This window comes from Salvelinus namaycush, chromosome 27 (genome assembly GCF_016432855.1).
Source record: "Salvelinus namaycush isolate Seneca chromosome 27, SaNama_1.0, whole genome shotgun sequence".
Taxonomy (NCBI): domain Eukaryota; kingdom Metazoa; phylum Chordata; class Actinopteri; order Salmoniformes; family Salmonidae; genus Salvelinus; species Salvelinus namaycush.
Window position 1 is genome coordinate 10,666,781 of NC_052333.1, and position 26,314 is coordinate 10,693,094.

Below are 26,314 nucleotides of genomic sequence, written 5' to 3' on the forward strand. Positions count from 1 at the left end.
CCACCCCTCCATCCCACCAAACCCACACCTCCATCCCACCAAACCCACCCCTCCATCCCACCAACCCACCAAACCCACACCTCCATCCCACCAAACCCACCCCTCCATCCCAGCAACCCACCCCTCCATCACACCAACCCACCCCTCCATCCCACCAAACCCACACCTCCATCACACCAACCCACCCCTCCATCCCACCAAACCCACCCCTCCATCCCACCAACCCACCAAACCCACACCTCCATCCCACCAAACCCACCCCTCCATCCCACCAAACCCACCCCTCCATCCCACCAACCCACCCCTCCATCCCACCAAACCCACCCCTCCATCACACCAACCCACCCCTCCATCCCACCAAACCCACCCCTCCATCCCACCAACCCACCAAACCCACACCTCCATCCCACCAAACCCACCCCTCCATCCCACCAAACCCACCCCTCCATCCCACCAAACCCACCCCTCCATCCCACCAAACCCACCCCTCCATCCCACCAAACCCACCCCTCCATCCCACCAAACCCACCCCTCCATCCCACCAAACCCACACCTCCATCCTACCAAACCCACCCCTCCATGCAACCAAAACGACCTTTCCCTCCATTAACCCCTTCAACCCCCTAACTCACCCCCCACCCCTCCGCCGCACTAACACCACTCTTGATCAGGCAGGGGTCTGTCTGTGGGACTATCCATAAACACATCTCATGCTTGCTGCTTGCTTTACGGCTGTGTGTGGATGATAAGAGAGCGCTGTACCACACACACACACACACACACACACACACACACACACACACACACACACACACACACACACACACACACACACACACACACACACACACACACACACACACACACACACACACACACAGTATTCAGGTTTTGTGTTTAGTAGCTGCATTTCTGTGTGACTCAGCCGTGGATCAGAGAGAGGTCAATGTGTCCAATCCGTTTAGCGTCCACCTCACCTCCAATACTGCCTGGGTCAGTTCACAACGCGTCCAGCCCTGTTATCCTCAGAGAGGAGGAAAAATACAAATATACTGCATGAACCTGTCTGGTTTCTCCTTTGACCTTTTGTTCTTCTCCTTTGATGTGTTCTTTATGAATGTTCAGTAAATCTGTTCTTATGTCTATAGTTGTTTTCTACCAACATAACAATCTGTTTCTCTGTCTACCAACTCATGCCTCTTCTCCTCAGTTCTACAGAACCCTCTGCTGAGAATAGCCCAGAGAAACTCAAGGCCAAGGTATGTATGTGAAGAGAACCCCAATGTACACAGTAAACAGTAACAGGGCATCTCCATGATAATACATATTGACAGTGCTCACTGAAGTGTGCATATTATTATATAATACCTGTAGGCTATTGTGGTGCATATTGTTTGTTTTTCGTTGCATTGATTTAACCTCTGTCTGGTTCTGATGCCTTTCTGTTTAACAGAAATCTCTTACATGGCCACACTTCTTCTCCTATTCGTATTACTTGGTATTGTATTTGTATTGTTTTTGCTCCAATCATACCCAATCAAACAGAATACAAAACAACTACTGTACATAGCAGGGTATGAAGCGCTCTGATTAGCATTTTCTTAATGCACTTGTTATTGAAGTTCATTTCAGTAATTTGCACAAATATAGAAGGTGTATTGGATTAGATTCATATTTAGACCAGTCATTTATAATTACATCAAGGGTGTGAATCATCGTAACTCATGTATTTAGATATTATAATTTCAAAGGTTGGGTTTTTGCATTACGGCATTTCTCTTTTAATCACATTATCTGGCGCTCACTTTGGGACTGATTATGTTTGATTTGTCCATAGTAATTCATTAATTAGATATTCTCTAGCCACTGATGCTATTAATCAAGCTATAGCAATGGGGAAATCACTTCAATACACTGAGTGTACAAAACATTATGAACACCTGCTCTTTCCAAGACATAGACTGACCAGGTGAAAGCTATGCTTCCTTATTGATATCACTTGTTAAATCCACTTCAATCAGTATAGATGAAGGGGAGGAGACGGGTTAAAGAAGGATTAAAGAAGTGCCTTTGAACGGGTATGGTAGTAGGTGCCAGGGGCACCAGTTTGAGTGTGTCAAGAACTGCAACGCTGCTGGGTTTTTCACACTCAACAGTTGCCGGTGTGTACAGTATCAAGAATGGTCCCCCACCCAAAGGACATCTAGCCAACTTGACACAACTGTGGGAAGTGTTGGAGTCATCATGAGCCAGCATCCCTGTGGAAAGCGTTCAGCACCTTGTAGAGTCCATGCCCTGGCGAATTGAGACTGTTCTGAGGGCAAAAGGGGGTGCAACTCAATATTAGGAAGGTGTTCCTAATGTTTTGTACACTCAGTGTACACTATCCAATGTCGTTCATAGTACCTAGTCTTTCATCCCTGATACATCACCCTAAGGTGAGGTAAATGTTGAGGTGCTGTATCTCTCTCTTCTCACAAACCTCAAGCCAATGAACCTCAAGCAAACCAATGAATTAGTCATAGATATTGTGAATCAAGCTTTTCACCTAAAAAAGGACCAGAGAGGTACTGTAGGTGCAACTAGTTACCCAGCTCAGTCGATCCAATCTGGCCACAGGCTAGAGAATCAGACAGACTTAAATCACAATCCTCAGATCAAAAGGAGGGTTATGTTTGTGCTGACGTCAAATGACGGCTATAGCTGACACCATGTTTTCCCAAGCCTCCACACGGCTTGTTGACTAAGGCACACCCACCTGGGGCGGTTAGGTAGGTAGGTAGGTAGGTAGGTAGGTAGGGAGGGAGGGAGGGAGGGAGGGAGGGAGGGAGGGAGGGAGGGAGGGAGGGAGGGAGGTTGGTTGGTTGGTTGGTTGGGAGGTTGGTAGGAGGTAGGTAGGTAGGGAGGGAGGGAGGTAGGTCTGGCCAACTGTAAACTTCAGAGATGAAGATGGTAGGTGGGTGGGTGGGTGGGTGGGTGGGTGGGTGGGTGGGTGGGTGGGTGGGTAGGTAGGTAGGTAGGTAGGTAGGTAGGTAGGTAGGTAGGTAGGTAGGTAGGTAGGTAGGTAGGTAGGTAGGTAGGTAGGTAGGTAGGTAGGTTGGGAGGTTGGGAGGTTGGGAGGTAGGTCTGAATCAGCCATAGGTGTGCAAATATTCTCTTTATGTAGAATGTATGACGTTTTAATTGTCTATGTTTGCTAGAAGCCCTCTAGTATAGTCCCTCTATTCATTATGAAATCATTGATTGAAATAATCAATCAGCAGCAAATGACTTCAACAATGGCATTTATTAGCTTTAGATTCAAAACATCATAGAACAAAAATTGCTTTGTGTTGAGAGGGGAATACAATGAAATAGACCTTGAAATGAACAGAGATAGACTATAGCCAGCCACAGGCTGTCTGAAATGGCACCCAATTCCCCACTACTTTTGACCAAGGCCCATAGGGCACTTTATAGGGAATAGGATTCCATTTTGGATGTAGACAATGTTTTGACTAAGGTCTAATAGACTTCTGCATGGTGTTGTTCTACATAGGGTCCTGTGGTGAAGGAGGATCTGAGTGTCAGCAGTAGCAGCTCAGTGGAGGTCAGTGGTCTGCTGGCTGAAGCCAAGATGTCCGGTCGCTCACACACCCTGGTGCTCTCCTCAGACGAGGTGAGAAACAAGGATTTGATCTCACATAAAACATCTACCTAGTATCAACAATCACTAGTAATTCAACCTAAAATGTAAAAAATGTGAGTATATTACCTCAAATGTAAAAAATGAAGAAAAAGTGACCTATGTTTCCCCATCTAGTGCTCCTGTCATGTTATGCTGAGTAACCTCTGGTTGCCAAGTGTCTGGAATGTGTAACAATGGTGTTCGAATGGCCTATTCCATGTTTAATTAGTTACAATTTATATTCTATTTAACTATCTTTGATGTTAGCAACTGTAGCTTTGCTAGTCGGCCATTTTGTATGTACCGTGTACCATTGTGTGCCCTGAGCCACTGCTGCTGCTGTGTTTTTGTGTTAACAAACTGTCCTGTCCTGTCGTCCTCTGTGCTACCATGTTCAGAGTCTGGATATGATAGATGACGAGGTGAGATCTAGCTCTGAGTGGCCACCGAGGAAGCCTGAAAAACAAAACATTATGCATGCTCCCATACTGTCTACCAAGCTTGTAAAAAGCCTGTGTTTACATCAGATGTATGGTTACTCATTAGTCTAAACCTTTCATAGGCTACTGTTTTTCATAAACCTCTATTGAAGTGCATGTCCCAAATGTGACGTTCAGTCTTCAGCATGCTCTCAACTTCTATTCTAGACATTTAGAAATTATTCATTTTAAATCACCCATCACTATGTGTTCTCTCTCGGCGCTGCATGTGGGGAAATATCATGGGTCTGTGTGTGTGTGTGTGTGTGTGTGTGTGTGTGTGTGTGTGTGTGTGTGTGTGTGTGTGTGTGTGTGTGTGTGTGTGTGTGTGTGTGTGTGTGTGTGTGTGTGTGTGTGTGTGTGTGTGTGTGTGTGTGTGTGTGTGTGTGTGTGTATCTAGATCCTAGATGAGGGCCAGTGCCCCAAGCAGTGGCAGAACATCAGTGTGAAAGAGTGGACCTCCCAGCAGGTGTCCCGCTGGCTCATGGGACTAAATCTGGAGCAGTACATCCCAGAGTTCACAGTCAACAATGTGGACGGAGACCAGCTACTGCAGCTGGACAGCACTGAGCTCAAGGTGACGGACTGAAGTGTTTGGTATTGTACATATCCAGCTATGTTAGTTACTTCTCGATTCAATTCTAAATGAGTTATAGAGCATCACACTATGCAGCCCACAATGCACCTCTTAAATGCATTTACCCCGACGTGCATTTACCCCGACGGAGATTACATTCATGGTAAACGCTGCATGTCAGCTCAATCCTAAAAGTCTGTTATAGTTCGCTGCTTGGATTGAATCCTGGCCTTAGTTACTAGTTAGTTACTAGTATCACCTTGTTTATGTATTGTCATTGTTTCCAGGGTGTTTGGTGCACCCGTCAAGGTACAAGTAGTTTAACATTTTGATATAGTAATTTGCCCTGAAGCTTTGGGCCGATATAGACTGAAATTGTTACAACTCCTGTTATATTTGTTTTGATCATAGCTGCCGAGTTTTATTCCCTGACTAGTGCTCCTGTTCACTCACATCCCCCCATCTCTGACCCTTGTCCTGTGTGTGTGTTTGTGTGTGTGTGTGTGTGTGTGTGTGTGTGTGTGTGTGTGTGTGTGTGTGTGTGTGTGTGTGTGTGTGTGTGTGTGTGTGTGTGTGTGTGTGTGTGTGTGTGGACGCGTGTGGTGTGTGTATGCACAGACGCTTGGCGTTGCCTCCTCCCAGGACCGGGCTCTGATCAAGAAGAAGGTGAAGGATCTCAAGGTCCTGATGGAGAAGGCTCGGCGGAACCGGCAGAAACTGGACAAACGGCGAGCGAAGCTTCGCAAGAAAGAGCTTGAGCAGCAAAAGAAACAGGCCCACAAACCCAGCAACGAGGGCCACTCCGAAACAGCAGGGGGCACAGCAGAGTAACCCACGCCTTTAAGACCTACCTCTCCTTGTCTTTCTACCAACCACCGCTACCAAGTAACATCTCCAGGGATAGAAACAGTCAGCAGAAACACTGAGCTGAACACCTAACAGGGCTTGAGTTCAGGCTGTAGTGGTGGAGGCTGTCGAGCTACTGTACCACCAAACAGATGATACCAAAATGAGCAGACAGTTGGATAGTAAAGATGCTGCCCACCCACCTGCCTCTCACCTCATTGTACATCCTCGTAGTGTTTCCAAACCTCCTGCTCCATGACGTTTGATTTATTTTGGTGTAATTTAGATGTATTTATTCATTCTGAGTATCTTTTTAAAAGTCATATCACATCTGTCTGTGTTCTTCCTCTTTCTATGATGTGTTATATAAAACACCTTTAGACATAATGAAAAAGTAGTGAATGTACATATATGATAATATATAGATAAATATGTCTAATGTGCCATTTTTTATATAGAGAACATGTTTATCCTGTGCAGATAGCTAGATGGATTTATGAAATCTGATCTCCCCTCATAGCTCTGATGAAGCACATTACATATTGTATAAAAGGCCTGTGTAGTGGATGTTGGTAGATCTCACCACTAGAGCCCAGGCCTGCTGCTTGAATCATACCACTGGAGAATGACAACAACACTGGAACTACTCAAGAGGAACTCAAGTCTATTGAGCAGACAAGTTTCAAGACTTAGTGGAATAAGAACCAAGCCTGTGGGAGGAACAAGAAGTATTTCTGTTCTTTACTGGAACTACACTGGAGGTCCCAACACTGGAATTTCAACTACTGTATGAACTAAACCCTTTACTCTGCATACAGTAAACCTGCCTCTGTATCGTATTAGAGCACTTCACGCTATGAATGACTAAAGACTTAGTGAGTCGGCTGATTCCTCTTTGTGTGAAGTGAACATTTCCATGAATTTGTAACATAACCCTGCTCCAAAAACCAAACCCTGCTCCAAAAACATGATGGTGAGATTTCAAGAGAAGATCCTGAGTTATGCATAATGTCCCTTCTTCACCCTCCGCCTGTAACCTGCTTTCAACCTCTAGTTGATCTAAATAACTAAAGTAATTCCCAACTGCTGCCTTTTCATAACGCCACCCGCTTTTACCCGAGTGTTAAAATAGAGTGAGACGACATTTAGTCATCCATTACTCTATTTTATTTCCCAAATGTCTCTAAGCTGGCAAATAAGATGACCATGCCGTCATTCTTTTGTGATTTGATCTTTTCAGATGATTCTCTTTGCGTTGTATGCCCTGGGATAACGCAAAGCCTCTTTGGTTAGAATTCTCAGAACAGGGAGTAGTATTTACCCCACTACCTGGGTTTATTGGTTTGTTTATTTGTTTGTTTATTTGGATCCCCATTCGTTTTTTCCGAAGCAGCAGTTACTCGTCCTGGGGTCCACAAAAAAAACACAAAACATGACAAGTAACAAAATACTGACACACTGATAAACAACAACAGTCACACACATTTGAAATACAACGACACACAAACAATACAGCAACAAAATAAGACAAACAACAAAACTAAACTGAAACATTAAGAAAGACACAAAATCAAAAGAGAGGGTTGTATTTGTGTACAGGTTCATTACAAGTTCATCATGACTGGGGCCCTTGGTTTCGCCGCGGTACATACACGATTACAAACATTGCACTAGATACATGCACGCAATACAGTCCAACCACTTTGGATTTTATATCTCAATGTTTCTTAATAGATACCTTTACATTTTTTAAATGACATGGACATAGTTGCTGTAATGATGCTGTATGCAATATGTCTTTTGAATATATGTCAGTCATTCTGTTCCATTATCTTACCCAGGAATCATCATTTGGTCATGTTTACATACAATGTATGGCCATTGAAATGTCTCCATGACGGTGATGCTACTGTTGTTGCAACAGAGTAGGGTGAAGTTGCCCCTTGACACTGATCTTGTGTCAGTTTTGCATTTCCCCCACTAATGGTTAAGGTTAGGATTGGAGGAGGAGAATCTGATCCTAGATCTGTACCTAGGGCAAACTTCACCCCGGAGCCTGATGCAACAGAAACATGTAAGGCAGCTTTGGATACAGTAGTTCCCATCCCTGTTAAAGGGATAGTTCACTCAAAAACAAAACACATCAGCGTCACAGTTTCTACTCTGTACTGAAAGTGCTCTATCTTGAAAACGTGACTGCTGACACGCACAATTCTGTGGGATTGTGCTAACTAACTAATGAACAAAATGCTAATGGATAGTTTTTCAGTGAACTGTCCCTTTAAAGAGACATAAATATGATAGTACCATGCAATGCCACTTAGATTACACCGGTATTAATGTTTATTTGATATTATTTGTAATTGTTATGCTAAAAACAAAGCATTTTGGCTATTGTTTATAATGACTTATGCAACATTAGAGTATTAATGCATAAATATAATATCGAGAAATTGTATGATTACCCTTTTGCCAAAAAATTCTAAAACAAATGTTCATAAAATGTTGTAAAAATGTAAATGATCATCAAATCGAGTGATTACCGAGGCATGAAGTTTGTATGTTAACCCGATTTAGGGCTCTATTCAATCCGTGGCGCTGAACAACCGCTTTATAGTGCGGTTGACAATTAAAGGCAATGTTCCCGCAGTCGCGGAGACTGCATTCATGGTAAACGCTGCATATGTCAGATCAATCGGAAATTGCCTTAACATCACGCGGATCTACCGCAATACGATACGGATTGAATGCAGCCCTTAAATCCAGCCCTTAAATTGCATAACCTGAGCAACAACAAAAAAATCCCCTTCCTCTTTCATTGTGATTGTAGTTGCAGCGTCCTTCCTGTCACGTTACCCCACTGCTACTCTTATAACAGAGCGTCTGGGGTTATGCTACAATGAAACCCTTTTCTAACACTTCTCCAACCTATTCCCAACGCTCAACCACCCAGTTTACCATTGGATAGCACTCTATGACTTTTGTATGTACAGTTAAAGCTGAAAGCAATATTGTTGTATTAACCCTGAAGAAGCCTTGTTTTCTACTGTGTCAGTACGCTGCCTGTGTACAGTTTATGTGACCTTTGTGGCTGTGGCTGGGGTTGGGGCTGTGGCTGGGGTTGTGGCTGGTGTTGGGGCTGGGGTTGGGGTTGTGGCTGGGGTTGGGGTTGTGGCTGGAGTTGGGGCTGGGGCTGGGAGAGAGAGATAATCATGACTGATAGGCTAGCTGTGCTTCTTTTTCCCCTCGCTTTCCTTTTTTCTCATTTTCTTGCTCTCCCTCGTTTGCATTCTGAAAAGTTGAAAGGGCAACTATCTGTCCATGAATAACATGGAACCGAGTCGCTGGATCAGAGTCACTGGATCAGAGTCACTGGAACAGGGTCACTGGAACAGGGTCACTGGAACAGGGTCACTGGAACAGGGTCCCTGGAACAGGGTCACTGGAACGAGTCACTGTCATTATTCCGTTGTTTTCCTTCTCCTTTCTACTGTGTTGCGTGTCATGCAGTCATTACATGGCATTGTTTTCTCCAAACCAGTGCTAGAACTGGTTTTTCTATTTCTATTTTTTTGTCATGTCCTTCTCTAGCTCTGGTCCAGGGCGTTAGTGCACGTTCGGAGGCAGAGGCAACTCGTTGTTGTTGTCGTCGCGATGAACCAGAGCTAGTCCTTTTCTACCTGTATAAAGAACCCCAGGTACCATGATGATGACTATACAGAGTCCCAGTAGCATTCTCAATATGAACTCCTTATTTTAGTGGTGAATCAGGTGACTTTGTCTGGGGCTACGACAACAATGTGTGCTGTTGGGGATAAGGGAGGACTGGAGTTGGGAACCACTGACCTATAAAGGGTGCCATCTTGGATGCACAACGTAGCCTCTACTACTTATGTTAAATAAACCCCTCCAGATGAGTTGAACCTGTCAGACTGAGAGTTTATTCCAAACACGCCTTGTATTTCTGTTTTTCTTTCTTAGTATCCTTGTGGTATGAGTTATGAGTGAGTATTTGTTTGCAATACTGCATCCCCTGTTTCCAGTTGCATTTATGTGGTTAAATGTTGCTCTATGTAATGTATCTAAACCACACAGCCAGCGCAGACACATAGCACCCAACACACCGTGTCATTACATACTCAGATGTCATAGAAGGATATGGAATGGATTGTGTGCATCCATTACAACTGAACTGAGTCCCAGGCATCTGCGTCCCAAATGACACCATATTTCCCTTTATAGTGCACTACTTTTGACCATAGCCTTATGGGTAGTCTCACTAGACATGTAGCTGTTGCCTAGGGCCTGGTTTTCTAGACTACACTGTGGGTGCAATTTTGGGACTGAACCCAACTCCCTATCTATTTATAACCTGCCTAATAACATGACTCTAGAGGGATTGGATTTCATACCCCGCTCTCTTTCCGTCCTTCCCTCTCTTCTCTCTTTCACTTCCTCCCTTCCTGTCTCTTTCTAGAATCCTGGTGTGGTGTGTTGTGGGGGACACTGTCTCTTCAGGAGGAGACCCTCAGAGAGGGAGGGGATGTCTATGTGTGTCCGTGTAAGCATAATACTATCCACCATTTATGACATCATCAGAAGGTGCCTCCATGCCTTGGTGAGAGCAGTAGTAACACCAGAAGAAGAGAAGGGACAGTGGGCCATGGAGGAGCTGCTGACCCCCAGACAACAGACTGCTAGGCAGATCAAGGCCCGTTTCCTGGAGGCCCTACAGACCAACAACGTAACGGAGGTCCTGGAGATACTGTACACCACCAACCTTGACATCGACACTGTGCTGGAGGTGGAGGACAAACGCATGGTCCTGGCCTCATACAAGCAAGGTAGGGTTGGAGTTGTGCTAGTGAGTTTGGATTCCAGACTAGGGTTGTGCATTGTAGGAGTATGCAGGAACTAAGGTAAAGGCATGGTTGTGATTTCATTCACGCATGGTAAAGGTGAATACTGCTGACACTGTTGACTGACTAATGTAGGCCTCCATGTGTGGTGCAACAAGGATATCAGTTTGCATTGGTTTAACTCTATGCACGCCTGCATTAGATGATACTTTACTGGTATTGTATGTCTGACAATACATATACTCAGGGCATTGAAAGCAGATTTGTCGATAGGCTGCCTTGTTCTTTGCATTAGTTTAGATAGGGTGTGGTGGGTTATTTAACTGTCAACGGTGCTTATAATACAGGTGTTGAGGAGTAGTGTAGGACACCCCCCACTGGATGGCGCTAGACCTCCATCAGGCCCACTTAGAGTACCCTGAGTAGAGTGATGTCCAGGGAGAGTTTCTAGAGCTGGAAAGGGCACAAGATGATTGACTTTCTTGTTATTATTCTCCTCATGCATACCATTATATTCACTCCTGTTCTTTGTGCCACCTTATATAATAACGCTAGGGAAAGGCTCCCGAGTGGCACAGCGGTCTAAGGCACTGCATCTCAGTGGTAGAGGTGTCACTACAGACACCCTGGTTTGAATCCAGGCTGTATCACAACTGGCCGTGACTGGGAGTCCCATAGGGCAGCGCACAATTGGCCAGTGTAGGCCGTCATTGTAAATAACAATTTGTTCTTAACTGACTTGCCTAGTTAAAATACAGCAATTACCCCTGCTATTAGGCAAGGTAACCGAATGTGCAAAAGGCATTCAGACACTCTTGGTGGAACATTTTCATTTTAGTAATTTAGGTAACGCTCTTATCCAGAGTGACTTACAGTTAGTGCATTCACCTTAAGATTTACTACATGACCAAAAGTATGTAGACACCTGCTCGTCGAACATCTCATTCCAAAATCATAGGCATTAATATGGAGTTGGTTCCCCCTTTGCTGCTATACAGCCTCCACTCTTCTGGGAAGGCTTTCCACTAGATGTTGGAACATTGCTGCGGGGACTTGCTTCCATTCAGCCACAAGGGCATTAGTGAGGTCCGGCACTGATGTTGGTCGATTAGGCCTGGCTCGCAGTCTGCGTTCCAATTCATCCCAAATGTGTTCGCTGGGGTTGAGGTCAGGGCTCTGTGCAGGCCAGTCAAGTTCTTCCACATCGATCTTGACAAACCATTTCCGTATGGACCTCGCTTTGTGCACGGGGGCATTGTCATGCTGAAACGGGAAAGGGCCTTCCCCAAACTGTTGCCACAAAGTTGGAAGCACAGAATCGTCTCGAATGTCATTGTATGACACAATGTTAAGATTTCCCCTCACTGGAACTAAGGGGCCTGGCCCGAACCATGAAAAACAGCCCCAGACCATTATTCATCCTCCACCAAACTTTACAGTTGGCACTATGTACTGGGGCAGGTAGTGTTCTCCTGGCATCCGCCTAACCCAGATTCATCTGACGGACTGCCAGATGGTGAAGCACGATTCATCACTCCAGAGAATGCATTTCCACTGCTCCAGAGTCCAATGGCGGCGAGCTTTACACCACTCCAGCTGACACTTGGCATTGCTCATGGCTGCTTGGCCATGGAAACCCATTTCATGAAGCTCCCGACGAACAGTTATTGTGCTGATGTTGCTTCCAGAGGCAGTTTGGAAATCGGTAGTGAGTGTTGCAACCGAGGACAGATGATTTTAACTCGCAACACGCTTCAGCCCTCGGCGGTCCTGTTCTGCGAGCTTGTGTGGCCTACCACTTCACGGCTGAGCCGTTGTTGCTCCTAGACGTTTCCAGTTCACAATAACAGCACTTACAGTTGACCGGGGCAGCTCTAGCAGGGCAGAAATTTGGCCAACTGACTTGTTGGAAAGGTGGCATCCTATGACGGTGCCATATTGAAAGTCCCTGAGCTCTTCAGTAAGGCCATTCTACTGCCAATGTTTGTCTATGGAAATTGCATGGCTGTGTGCTCAATTTTATACACCTGTCAGCAACTAATTTGAAGGGGTGTCCACATACGTTTGTATATATAGTGTAGCAAGGTGGGACAACCACATATCTCAGTCATAGTTAGTATATTTTTCTCAATAAAGTAGGAAGTCACATACGAGTGTTAGTTCACGAAAGGCAATCTATTTTGGGGGGTGCGAGGGTACTGTGGGATTATTTAAGATACTATTTAGTGTTTCAGATGTTTTCGGTAGATGGGTAGGGACTCTGCTGTCCTAGGTTCAGGGGGAAGCTGGTTCCACCATTGGTTGCCAGGACAGAGAAGAACTTGGACTGGGCTGAGTGGGAGTTTCCCTCCCGTAGGGGTGGGAGGACCAAGAGGTGGCAGACCGGAGTACTCTGGTTGGGGTGTAGGGGTTTGAGCAAGCCTGAAGGTAGGGAGGGGCAATTCCTCTTGCTGCTCTGTAGGCAAGTACCATGGTCTTGTAGTGGATGTGAGCTTCAACTGAAACTTGGAAAGGGTGAACACCGGCTGGGCTGCGGCATTCTGGATAAGTTGCAGGGGTTTGATGGCACAAGCGGGGAGCCAAGCAAACAGCAAGTTGCAGTAGTCCAGACGGGAGATGACAAGTGCCTGGATTAGGACCTGAGACAATTCTTGTGTGAGGTAGGGTCATACTCTACGGATGTTGTACAGCATGAACCTGCAGGAGCGAGTCACTGCTTTGATGTTTGCAGAGAACGACATGGTGTTGTCCAGGGTCAAGTCAAGGTTATTTGCACTCTGGGAGGGGGACACTGTGGAGTTGTAAATTGTGATGGAGAGGTCTTGTAGCGACAGGCCTTCCCCGGGAAGAAGAGCAGCTCCGTCTTGTCGAGGTTAAGCTTGAGGTGGTGGCCTGACATCCAAGCTGAGATATCTGCCAGGGACGCAAAAATGTGTGTTGCCACCTGGGTATCAGAAGGGGGAAGGAGAAAAGTAGTTAAGTGTCATCTGCATAGCAATGATAGAAGAGACCATATAGAGAGAAGAGGAGAGAGCCTAGAACCGAGCCCTGAGGGACACCAGTAGTGAGAGTACGTGGTGCAGACACAGATCCTCTCCACGTCACCTGGTAGGAGCGGCCTGGCAGGTAGGATGGAATCCAAGAGTGTGCAGAGCCTAAGACGACCTGCCCTGAGAGGGTGGAGAGGAGGATCTGATGGTTCACGGTTTCGAAGGCAGCCTATAGATCTAGGAGGATGAGAACAAAGGAGAGAGAGTCAGCTTTGGCAGTGTGGAGATCCACCGTAACACAGAGGGGTCGAGTGTTGGTTTCTTGAGGAGTGGAGCGACTTGGTACATTTTGAAGTCAGAGGGGATGCAGCCAGTGGTCTGGAATGAATTGATGAGGGAAGTGAGGAGAAGGTCTCCAGAGATGCTCTGGAGAAGGGAGGAGGGGATGGGATCGAGCTGGTAGGTTGTCGGGTGACCGTAGCTCCCTACTCTCAGGATGCCATTGGGAGAGAGAGGGGAGATTGAGGCTCAATAATGATGGTTAAAAGTTATTATTTGTAATGTTTTTTTCACTACTCTAGGTTTCTGGTTGCCAGACTACAAGCTAGAGTGTTCTTGGGCGATGGCCCTCCACGTCTGTGTAATGTACAACTACCTGGAGACAGCTCTGGTGCTGCTGCAGAAGGGGGCGGCGGTTAACAGGAAGCCCAATGGGAAGACCCCGCTTCACGTGGCCTGTACGGTCGCCCACGGCGACTGTGTGGCCCTGTTATTGGGCCACGGGGCGAGGGTCAACAGCCTGTCTCTGAGTGGACACACACCACTACACTACTGTATAACTAAAGAGTCCGTGGACTGTGCCAAGCAACTCATCCTTAATGGTGAGAATCTATGGAGATTAAATAAAAGTGTTCAGTGCAGGTAAAATCATGTTATTTTGAGGTTGCCATGTCTTTGGATATGCAAAATCATATTATTAAGTAGGCCTACTGTACTTTTGCATTTTCTATCTCCCTGCCTCTTTCCCTCCCTACCTCCAGGGGGCAATGTGAACAAGCCCAGTCAGAGCAAAGACAAGGACACACCTTTACACACAGCAGCCCGCCTGGGAATCCCTGAGTTGGTGGCTCTCTACATCTCCCACGGGGCCCAGGTGGACGCGGTCAACTCCCTCCAGGAGACGCCCCTGATCACTGCAGCCTTCTGGGCCCTGGACATCCGTGAACAGACCTACAGCGAGGACCACCACCTGGTCTGCCGCATTCTGCTGGACCACGGCGCAGGTGAGGTAAAACGGATTGGTGTTCTGGGTCACTCCTAACAGATTTTTATTTTATTTTAATTAATTTTTATTTCACCTTTATTTAACCAGGTAGGCCAGTTGAGAACAAGTTCTCATTTACAACTGCGACCTGGCCAAGATAAAGCAAAGCAGCGCAACACAAAAAACAACACAGAGTTACACATGGAACAAACAAACGTACAGTCAATAACACAATAGAAAAAATCTATATAAAGTGTCTGCAAATGAGGTAAGATTAGGGAGGTAAGGCAATAAATAGGCCGTAGTGGCGAAGTAATTACAATTGATTTTACTGGAGTGATAGATGTGCAGAAGATGAATGTGCAAGTAGAGATACTGGGGTGCAATGGAGCAACAAACAAAAAAATAACAATATGGGGATGAGGTAGTTGGATGGGCTATTTACAGATGGGCTATATACAGGTGCAATGATCTGTGAGCTGCTCTGACAGATGGTGCTTAAAGCTAGTGAGGGAGATATGAGTCTCCAGCTTCATTGATTTTTGCAATTTGTTCCAGTCGTTGGCAGCAGAGAACTGGAAGGAAAGGCGGCCAAAGTAGGAATAGGCTTTGGGGGTGACCAGTGAAATATACCCGCTGGAGCGCGTGCTACGGGTGGGTGCTACTATGGTGACCAGTGAGCTGAGATAAGATGGGGCTTTACCTAGCAAAGACTTATAGATGACCTCGAGCCAGTGGGTTTTGCAACGAATATGAAGCGAGGGCCAGCCAACGAGAGCATACAGGTCGCAGTGGTGGGTAGTATATGGGGCTTTGGTGACAAAAACGGATGGCACTGTGATAGACTAAATCCAATTTGCTGAGTAGAGTGTTGGAGGCTATTTTGTAAATGACATCGCCGAAGTCAAGGATCGGTAGGATAGTCAGTTTTACGAGGGTATGTTTGGCAGCACGAGTGAAGGATGTTTTGTTGCGAAATAGGAAGCCGATTCTAGATTTCATTTTGGATTGGAGATGCTTAATGTGAGTCTGGAAGGAGAGTTTACAGTCTAACCAGACACCTAGGTATTTGTAATTGTTCACATATTCTACGTCAGAACCGTCCAGAGTAGTGATGCTGGACAGGTGGGCAGGTGTGGGCAGCGATCGGTTGAAGAGCATGCATTTAGTTTTACTGCATTTAAGAGCAGTTGGAGGCCACGGAAGGAGAGTTGTATGGCATTGAAGCTCGTCTGGAGGTTGGTTAACACAGTGTCTAAAGAGGGGCCAGATGAATACAGATGAGGTCTGGGGCCGTACTGTATGTATCAAGCATCTCAAAATAGGAGTGCTGATCTAGGATCAGGTCCCCCCTGTCCATGTTGTCTTATTGATTGTAATCTTAAAACCCCTTAGAGTCGATGTCCGCGCCCCCACGGAAATTTAATAAGAATATTTTTTTTAAGTGTCTGTTTAGGGCCTCCCGGGTGGCACAGTGGTCTAAGGCACTGCATCGCAGTCCTAGCTGTGCCACCAGAGACTCTGGGTTTGAGCCCAGGCTCTGTCGCAGCCGGCCGCGACCGGGAAGTCCATGGGGCGACGCACAATTGGCCTAGCATCGTCCGGGTTAGGGAGGGTTTGGCCGGTAGGGATATCCTTGTCTCATCGCGCACTAGTGACTCCTGTGGCGGGCCGGGTGCAGTGCGTGCTGACCAGGTCGCTAGGTGTACGGTGTTTCCTCCGACACATTGGTGCGGCTGGCTTCCGGGTTGGATGCGTGCTGTGTTAAGAAGCAGTGCGGCTTGGTTGGGTTGTGTTTTGGAGGACGCATGGCTCTTGACCTTCGTCTCTCCCGAGCCCGTATGGGAGTTGTAGCGATGAGACAAGACAGTAACTACTAACAATTGGATACCATGAAAAAGGGGTAAACATTTTTTTTTTTTTTTTAAGTGTCCGTTTAAGCTAGAGATATCTGTTTTTTGCATTGGATGCATCTCAATCCACTGTATTCATATATGTCGGCCTTCTGCATCTATGGTGAAAGGTGACAGAGCTAGAGCAGTGTTTGTCAGACTATGAGACATCCCGTCTTCTCACAGCCGATCTGCCAACTTCTGTCTGTAGCGTTCGGACAGTTTTGGCTACACACCCCTCTGTGGAAAGGTGAGACTCTCACGAACACGTACATGTCGGTTGCCCACAGGCCTCACAAGACTCGTCTTAAAAAACGTATGGAAGTATATATGGAGTGCCAAAAATAAGGCATAGGACAGATACTTCAGAACAAACTTCCTTCAGATTTTTGGGGGGACTATCTGTTGTTCCATGTAGTGAATCTGTTAGTCAATGCGTTTGTATGGGCTAATAGCAGTAATGCCAAAAATATTTCTTAATAAAATATTTTTTATATGTAATTTTTTTTATTCCTGAAGGCGTCTTAAAATTCTAAATCAAATAGCTAAAGGATCCTTGGTATGACTTTCTTAAAACATTTCCATATAGCTTAATATAACCCTACCCCCTCCCACGGCTTAGACAGGGCTTAGACTCTTATGGGTTAACAGCAAAACTGATCCTAAATCAGCACTTCACTCTGAGACGCTTGATACGGCACCTTATAAGGCTTGGATTTACATCATGGTTCACCTCGTCAGATGCATTATCATCGTCAGGATGCAAAATTACTTTGCCTCACACCATATCTTCTAGGCATTTGTCTAGGTAATTGTGTATGCTAATTACTAGTAGAATAAATGGAGGCAAACTACATTACTGTTAACCCTTTGTTGGTTCCAGACCCTAACCCTTTGTTGGTTCCAGACCCTAACCCTTTGTTGGTTCCAGGCCCTAACCCTTTGTTGGTTCCAGGCCCTAACCCTTTGTTGGTTCCAGACCCTAACCCTTTGTTGGTTCCAGACCCTAACCCTTTGTTGGTTCCAGACCCTAACCCTTTGTTGGTTCCAGACCCTAACCTGTATGAAGACGACTATAAGACAGCCCTGCACAAGGCCTCCTGGAACTGTGACCACGTGCTGATGCAGATGCTGCTGGAGGCGGGGGCGGACACTACGACCATGGACATCAACGGCTGTGAACCCATCCAGTACGTCCTGAAGGTCACCTCCGTCAGGCCCATGGCCATCCCTGAGCTCTGTTACCAGCTGCTGCTCAACTTTGGAGCTCCACGGGTCTACCCGCCGCAGTTCCACAAGGTAGGGGAAACACTTTGGTGGTCAGCGGAGATACCTGCCGAAGTTCAATGGTGTAAAGTACTTAAGTAAAAATACTTTAAAGGACTACTTAAGTCGTTTTTTGGGGGTATCTGTACTTTACAATATATATTTTTGACAACTTTTACTTCACTACATTCCTGAAGAAAATAATGTACTTTTTACTCCATACATTTGCCTTGACACCCAAAAGTACTCGTTACACTTTGACAGGAAAAAACAAAAATTCACACAGTTATCAAGAGAACCTCCCTGGCCATCTCTACTGCCTCTGATTTGGTGGACTCACTAAACACACATGCTTTGATTGTAAATTGTGTCCCAGTGTTGGACACTGCAAGATTCACACATACATTTTTTTGTTAAAACATTTCTAGCCTGTCTATGGGTAACAGGGTTGACATGTTGTGCTCGACCTGCTCAGTGTTCCACCACAAAACAACAGAAAATGTCCAAAAAGAGTAGAATCAGCTCACCTGCTTTTACACTAGGATTTGACTATTAGATATTCAATGTTTCTTTTGGAAAACTAATTTAAAAAAATAAGTTTCTCCATAAAATGAGGGACAGACATTTTATGTGATTAGATGAATCACTAATCACATGGAATAAATAATAATCTTTGGAAATAACTAGGGCAATGATGGTGAAAACTTGTTGTACAATATTGGGGTTAAGTGGATTCAAATCTTCCTAGAAGTCTCAGAGGGACATGTAACAAATTTGCCATTTTAGCAAATCTTTATTAATATTAAAAATCTGATTTATAGAATGTTCTATGTGGTCTATATTAAAGGCCATGTCATTTCATATAACAGGCTTTTAAAATTCAATATTGGTGCACAATTTCTACTTAAAATGTCAAAGTAAATGCAAAAGGTACTAATTTGGTGGAACAACACATTTGTCTAACTCTGTAGGTGTTGCAGGCCTGCCATGAGTGTCCCAATGCAGTGGAAGTCATGATGAACTCATATGAGCGGATCAAACCCACCAACAAGTGGAGATCATCCATTTCTGAAGCCTCCTACAAGGTAACCCACAAAAATAACGCATTGTTGGACTTTGCAGTATTATAAAGTTAAACAAATTGAAATGTTGCTGACTTAGTTGCACACTAATCAGGACCAGTCTGAGACACAGTTAATATGATATAATCACCCCAAAGGGATTATGCACTGACATTAATTTATGCGTATCCTCCATATTATAGTGAATTTGAACCCGGGTTCAGTGACTGTCAACCCAACATGTTAGTCGTTACGCCCAGAGATCCGAACCTTTTGACAAGGTGTTGGGTTAAGGTTGCTGTGTGTTGGGTTAAGGTCGCTACAATAGGTTTCTGTTTTGTTTCTCCAGCAACATGAGGAATTCTATGAGTCCATGTTTGCTGTGTGCTCCAACACTCCTCGTTGTCTGATGCACCTGGCCCGGTGTGCTGTCAGGAGGGCTATGGAGAACCGCTGTCACACTGGGGTAGGGACCCTCCCCCTACCTCCCCCCATCCAGAGATACCTGCTACTGGAACCTGAGGGGACCTTCTATTGATGGACTTACTGACCAGGTGTTTGACTGAATGATCTATCTTTAGAGAACAGCTGCCCTGAGTGATACAAGAGAGACAGTATCTGATGCTATTGGTAGTAGTATAGATGGAGGGTAGTTTAGGTTAGTTAGTGCTTAGCTAGGTGCACAGGTATACAGCACACTGCCACTTCCACATTCTATCCCTAGGTGGCAGCAGCAACCGGGTCAGGTGCTAAGCTCTCCCAGGAAGCCTCGATAAACAGTGGATTGCTCACAGGTGGGGGCAATAAGTGACTGCAGGTGATTGCAAAGAGGGAGGTTGGCCAGCCAGCGTTTGTGTAAAAACTTGTTGTGGGCCTTTTGTATATTATTTTGTATATCACTACTTGAACGAATGCCAACCACAAGTATAGAGTTGAGACAGAGATCGACCTGAACTTGGTAAGTTTGCTGTCTCCTCGGGCACATGTATTCAACACCTGGCCCGCTTAGTCTTTCTTCTCATGTTAATGCAGACATTTAGACAGATTACAGATCATTTAGCCAAGCCTAGGACCCCTAGACATAGAGTGTAGTGATAAATGAAGTCTGGCCAGGTGCTTTCCTAACACTATCACTTAGGTCCAGTCATTAAAACAGGAAATATATTTTTTTTTAAACGGTACTAAGAGATGCTGTAGCTGCTGTTGCTGAAAGTGGAACCAAAATAGATGATGATAGCACTGCCTAGCAGTCGAGGCTGACACTGGGTCAAACACACTGACTGGATATCCTGATCTTACTGTAGACTCCAGTCTATTGTGATAATGACATATGAGGACATTGGTCTTCTTTAGCCCGACGTGGTGGATTAATGGATGTCTGTTTGACAGATGGATGGATGTATCAGTCTGACAGCTGAAGTTTCTTTCAGACATTAATACTGGATGTCCTGGTCTATGATGTCACTTGTTAGTGTGACACCAAGGATCCACTGCAGCACTGACTGACTTCAGGCTGTCTGACTCTCTCCCTCCCTCTCTCTCTCTCCCCTCTCCCTTTTTATATTTTTCTCCTTCCCTCCCTTCTCTCTTCTCCCCTTCCCTCTCCCTTTTTATATTTTCTCCTTCTCTCTTCTCCCTCTCCCTTCCTCCTTCTCTTTCTTTATCACTTCCCCCCTTCTCCCTCCCTCTCTCTGTGTGGGTAACCTCATGACTCACCACTGCAGAGTGGATTTCACCCAGCAACCAGCGCACCCTGCTCTCAGGCGCTCCTTTCAAAAGGACAAATACTTGGCAGTTCACTCAAGACATTTCTCAGTGTGTTTCCATTCACTTGATAGTGCTGACAGTGTGTTGCACAGACATCATCACAGGGACTCGCTATCTTTAGATCTAAGACAAATGTTTTTGGAATACTCTGATAATGACTGCGTTATCTAAGGTTGTGTTATTTTGAATCATTTTTAGGCAACTGCAATCTCTGTGTTTACATCTGCCCAAAGATAGGCAGTAGACCAGCTGGGGGGAAATGTATGAATTCTTGAAATAGTTAGCATTGCACAGATGTACAGTATCCTACAGCATGCACTTGGAGACTTATAAGTTCAATAAAGCATCTATTCAATGACAACACAGCACACAAGAATGATGTATGGCCTCTAAATAGCTTCCCCCTTTGTGTTGATCCTCTCCAGAGTACTTAAGATGAAGTAGTTAACTCTTTATGACTGAGCTCCTATCACCTTTTAAGGCTTAGATGGCTCTGTATATTGTATTAAATGTAACCTTTACCTTCAAGCTCCATACCCAAATGCCTTTATAATGGTGGGTCTATTTCAATCAGCATTGGGTATAATTTGCGATGGTGGGAATATAGATAATAGCAGAAAGCATAGAGGGAGCACTTCAGAGACTTAGGCTGAATAGAGCAAGACGTCTAAGCTATTAATCCTTCTGTTAGAGAGGAGATACCGAAGCGCGTCGCTGAGAGGTGAACTGGCAGCCGTACACTCAGAGGCTGAGCAACAGGGTTCTGTACTTTACATAATGAGGAGAGAACAAACACAATGGGAATGAATGGAGCAGCCAGCAACTCTCCATCTGTATAGTCCTGTAGTCTCATAAAGCAGGTATTATATATGAACAGATCAATGCTCTATAGCGAAAGAGCAGAGTGGTTTAGGAAGTTACACTAGAAAGGATAAAGGATGTGGAGGAGTCAATAGTTTTATTAGTAAGTTTGTGTGTAGGGGGATCTTGCAGTAACACGTGTCTTTTGGTCTAACATGTGAAGGGTCACTAGAGTGTGACATGTTCAATGCGCCAGTAGTCAATGGGGCTTCCAATGGTCTGGTGATGATTGTGAAAGGAGCCCTAAACAACACAGTACACAGGGGCAGTGTTGTTATTGAGAATGGACTGTCAATTACTTAAGACGACTACTGTCTTTTATATTCATATGTTCTTTATTTTTTAACATCTCTATCTGTGCCGTTTTCCAGGACTTTGTTGTGTAGCAGTAGCCTTAGCACGTGTTTGTGACAGTCCAGCCCGCGTATCATGCTGTAATGCAGGGATCATCAACTAGATTCAGCCGTGGGCAGTTTTTTTTCATGCGCGGATGGTTGGGGGGCCGGAACATAATTACCATTCATTTGTAGACTTCAAGAAGGACTAACAGAGTTCCTACTAAATTATTTGGTGTCATTCTATGCATATCACTAAGAACCAGGGTAGGCAACCCTGTTCCTGGAGTACCACAGGTACTGCAGGATTTTGTCCCAACTAGGCACCACACCTGACCAACTGATTTAATTGATCAGTTCAGTGACTGCCTGAATTCAACACACCTGGTCTTCCAGGTCAGTTAAATCAGAATGTATGAAGTGCCTGCAGCTCTTCAGGGTTTCCTGGGGTTGCCTGCCTGACTTATAATGAACCAATGTATTGAGAATATCCTATTCTCCACAATTCCAGCTGGTTAATTGTGACAACTGGTGTTACCAGATGCTGTCCATGACCCCTGATAAAAGGTCAGTTTTTCTTCATCTCTCTGATGGTTAAGATTGGGGTAGGATAATCTGATCCTAGATCTGTGGTTCTGTGGGCAATTTCTACCTCAAGTATTCAGTCGCCTATGTTCTAGTTACGCACTTATATCTTGTAGCACGTGATGTCTTTGAGGGAGTAATAGCAGGGGACTGTACTGTAACTGTCTTGTTACAGTTTGGGGGAGTGTCTGGTAGCTAGCTACCCCCCTGCTCGCTCACACACGCCCCCTTCTTTCCCACCTCCTCAGTGTCATCTGGCAGTAATGCCGCCCATATTTCCACTCATTATCATCAGGCCCTGCAGGGAAAACAGAGAACAAACAATAGCCCTTCACTAGAGCCTCTCCACTACCAGAGCCCTTCACCAGAGCCTCTCCACTACCATAGGGGCTAGAGACTGGGTGGTATTCTGCACTCCCCTTAAGCAACCATCATTGATGTGTGTGTACTGTATAATGTAACAGGCAGGAGAGTTTTAAAAGTCCACTTAACTGACTATATACACTGCATGACGTGTTTAAAACCCCAATGAAACAGAGTGTAGTTCACCTCCGAACACTCGTAGTTCAACCCTCCCAGTTAGGCCAGTCATCGCTGTCGCCCAGGTCCCTGTGTTGTGGCAGCCTGAGTAAGTTTAGAAGAGGGGGGGTATTGTGTGGAGGAGGGGTCAGACAAGCCTCCATAAGGCCCTAAAATAGAGCAGGTGTTCAGGGGTCAGAGACAGGAACTGGAAATTGTGAGGAGCGGGTTAAACAGTGGTGGGCGGCATGCGTTCTAAAGTACATTGGTCAGACAGGCGGCGTTGAAAAAAAATAGAAAAGCAGCACTGGGGTGACTGGGTGCAGGTTAGTGTTTTTCGTCATGAATCTTGTTCTGGAGGCACCTCCACACAGTGGTCACTAGCTGGCACAGACACAAAGTTATACAATCTGATGTCAAACCTAACCACACTGCTAACCTTAATGCCTAACCGTAACCTAAATTTAAGATCAAAAAGCAAATGTTTGTTTTCATGAAATTTAGACTTTGCAGCTGGCCAGTCTTGCGGAAATCACTCAGTTCTGCCTCCAGGACAAGACTCATCCCAATGAACATCAACCTGCTGACTGGGTTGGCAGCTCTCCAGGAATGGACTCTGTTACTGAAAACAAGTGGTGAAAGGGGGTGGAATGGTGGAGGTCAGAGTCAGGGAGTACAGTGCCTTTGCAAAAGTATTCATCCCCCTTGGCGTTTTTCCTATTTTGTTGCATTACAACCTGTAATTTAAATTGATTGTATTTGGATTTCATTTAATGGACATTGACAAAATAGTCAATTGGTGAAATGAAAAATATTACTTATTTATAAAAATTCAAAAAAAAAGGGAAAGTGATGCGGTGCGTACATATGTATTCACCCCCTTTGCTATGAAGCCCCTAAATAAGATCTGGTGCAACCAATTACCTTCAAAGTCACAAAATTAGTTAGATTGCACACAGGTGGACTTTATTTAAGTGTCACATGATTTCAGTGTATATGTACACCTGTTCTGAAAGACCCCAGAGTCTGCAACACCACTGAGCAAGGGGCACCACCAAGCAAGCGGCACCATGAAGACCAAGAAGCTCTCCAAACAGGTCAGGGACAAAGTTGTGGAGAAGTACAGATCAGGGTTGGGTTATAAAAAAATATCAGAAACTTTGAACATCCCACAGAGCACCATTAAATCCATTATTTAAAAAAATTGAAAGAATATGGCACCACAACAAACCTGCCAAGAGAGGGGTGCCCACCAAAACTCACGGACCAGTCAAGGAGGGCATTAATAAGAGAGGCAACAAAGAGACCAAAGATAACCCTGAAGGAGCTGCAAAGCTCCACAGCGGAGATTGGAGTATCTGTCCATAGGACCACTTTAAGCCGTACACTCCACAGACCTGGGCTTTATGGAAGTGTGGCCAGAAAAAAGCAATTGCTTAAAGAAAAAAATAAGCAAACACGTTTGGTGTTCAAGGCATGTGGGAGACTCCCCAAACATATGGAAGTAGGTACTCTGGTCCGATGAGACTAAAATGTAGCTTTTTAGCCATCAAGGAAAACGCTAGGTCTGGCGCAAACCCAACACCTGTCATCACCCCGAGAACACCATCTGAGTGAAGCATGGTGCTGTGAGGATGTTTTTCCATCGGCAGGGACTGGGATACTGGTCAGAATTGAAGGAATGATGGATGGTGCTAAATACAGGGAAATTCTTGAGGGAAACCTGTTTCAGTCTTCCAGAGATTTCAGACTGGGATGGAGGTTCACCTTCCAGCAGGACAATGAACCTAAGCATACTGCTAAAGCAGCACTTGAGTGGTTTAAGGGGAAACATTTAAAATGTCTTGGAATGGCCTGGTCAAAGCCCAGACCTCAATCCACTTGAGAATATGTGGTATGGCTTAAAGATTGCTGTACACCAGCGGAACCCATCCAACTTGAAGGAGCTAGAGCAGTTTTGCCTTGAAGAATGGTCAAAAATCCTAGTGGCTAGATGTGCCAAGCTTATAGAGACATACCCCAAGAGACTTGCAGCTGTAATTGCTGCAAAAGGTGGCTCTACAAAGTATTGACTTTGGGGGGGTGAATAGTAATGCACGCTCAAGTTTAGTTTTTTGGGGGTCTTATTTCTTGTTTAACAAAAAATATTTTGCATCTTCAAAGTGGTAGGCATGTTGTGTAAATCAAATGATACCAACCCCCCAAAAATCTATTTTAATTCCAGGTTAAGGCAACAAAATAGGAAAAATGCCAAGGGGGGTGAATACTTCTGCAAGCCACTGTACAAACAGTGGTGGAAAAAGTACCCAATTGTCATACTTGAGTAAAAGTAAAGATACCTTAATAGAAAATGACTCATGTAAAAGTCACCCAGTAAAATAATACTTGAGTAAAAGTATTTGGTTTTAATTATACTTAAGTATCAAAAGTAAATGTAATTCCTAAAATATAGAAATAACTTCAAATTCCTTATAATAAGCAAACCAGACGGCATGATTTAAAAAAAAAAAAAATATTTACGGATTGCCAGGGGCACACAACACTGACATAATTTACAAAATAAGCATGTGTTTAGTCAGTCTGCCAGATCAGATGGATGACCAGGGATGTGCGTGAATTAGACAATGTTCCTGTCCTGCTAAGCATTCAAAATGTAAAGAGTACTTTTGGGTGTCAGGGAAAATGTATGGAGTAGAAAGTACATTATTTTCTTTTGGAATGTAGTGAAGTAAAAGTTGTCAAATATAAATACCCAAAATAACTACTTAAGTAGTACTTAAGTATTTTTATTAGGAGCCCCATTAGCTAGCATCGTAACGCTAGCTAATCTTCCTGGGGTCCAACACCAATTAATAAGACATTAAACAACCACAAATCAAGACTTCAAACATTCAACAAGTAGACAATACAGATAATTAAAATACCTGACAGGATGGAAGTACAAGCTGCTAGAACAGGAGGATGGTCTAGAAAGCAGCTAGCTACGTAACAGGGATAGAAATTAATTATTGTCTTGAATTTCAGTGAACATTATTTTAATCCATTTCATGTAATATATTACTCCTAGATTTCATTAAGTTAAACACAATTTGAAATAGTCAAACACCACTGTATTGTTAAAGGTGATATTGCAAATCTCTTAAATTATTGTCAATATATTATTCAGGTTATAACACAAAACAAGGACACACCAGTCACGTTTCCTATTTTGTTTATTGTAGTTTTTAAAAGAACTGATCTGGTAGGGTGGACTAGGAAGCATGCTCTCTAACAGAAAGCTCTAGAATAGCTCATAGCGTACTGTAGAACAGGTAGCAGCCAGGGCATTACTATACACATACAAGCA

General features: G+C 44.7%; 2 protein-coding genes across 2 annotated transcripts in view; both read left to right on the top strand.

Moving 5' to 3' along the window:
* Window positions 1-8,673, top strand: part of ppp1r9a (protein phosphatase 1, regulatory subunit 9A) — a 146,731-nt gene extending 138,058 nt beyond the window's left edge. The window contains exons 15-19 of the mRNA XM_038966459.1: window positions 1,211-1,259; window positions 1,454-1,498; window positions 3,539-3,658; window positions 4,547-4,723; window positions 5,342-8,673. Coding sequence (XP_038822387.1) covers window positions 1,211-1,259; window positions 1,454-1,498; window positions 3,539-3,658; window positions 4,547-4,723; window positions 5,342-5,554 — 604 coding nt within the window. The 3' untranslated portion in view covers window positions 5,555-8,673. The remainder of the gene's footprint in view (window positions 1-1,210; window positions 1,260-1,453; window positions 1,499-3,538; window positions 3,659-4,546; window positions 4,724-5,341) is intronic.
* A 916-nt stretch (window positions 8,674-9,589) lies between these two features.
* On the top strand, window positions 9,590-19,439 carry asb4 (ankyrin repeat and SOCS box containing 4). Its single transcript, XM_038965803.1, has 6 exons — window positions 9,590-10,413; window positions 14,000-14,299; window positions 14,459-14,701; window positions 17,626-17,873; window positions 18,812-18,925; window positions 19,251-19,439. Exons 1-6 carry the CDS (start codon window positions 10,113-10,115, stop codon window positions 19,437-19,439), a joined length of 1,395 nt encoding a protein of 464 aa, XP_038821731.1. The 5' UTR covers window positions 9,590-10,112.
* Window positions 19,440-26,314: the final 6,875 nt, after the last annotated feature.

Excerpts from the sequence above, each read along its gene's own strand:
- asb4 (XM_038965803.1), top strand. The coding sequence starts at position 10,113 with ATGTCTATGTGTGTCCGTGTAAGCATAATACTATCCACCATTTATGAC. Across the intron at positions 14,702-17,625 it reads TCTGCTGGACCACGGCGCAG|ACCCTAACCTGTATGAAGAC; the intron begins GTGAGGTAAAAC and ends TGTTGGTTCCAG. Across the intron at positions 17,874-18,811 it reads ACCCGCCGCAGTTCCACAAG|GTGTTGCAGGCCTGCCATGA; the intron begins GTAGGGGAAACA and ends CTAACTCTGTAG.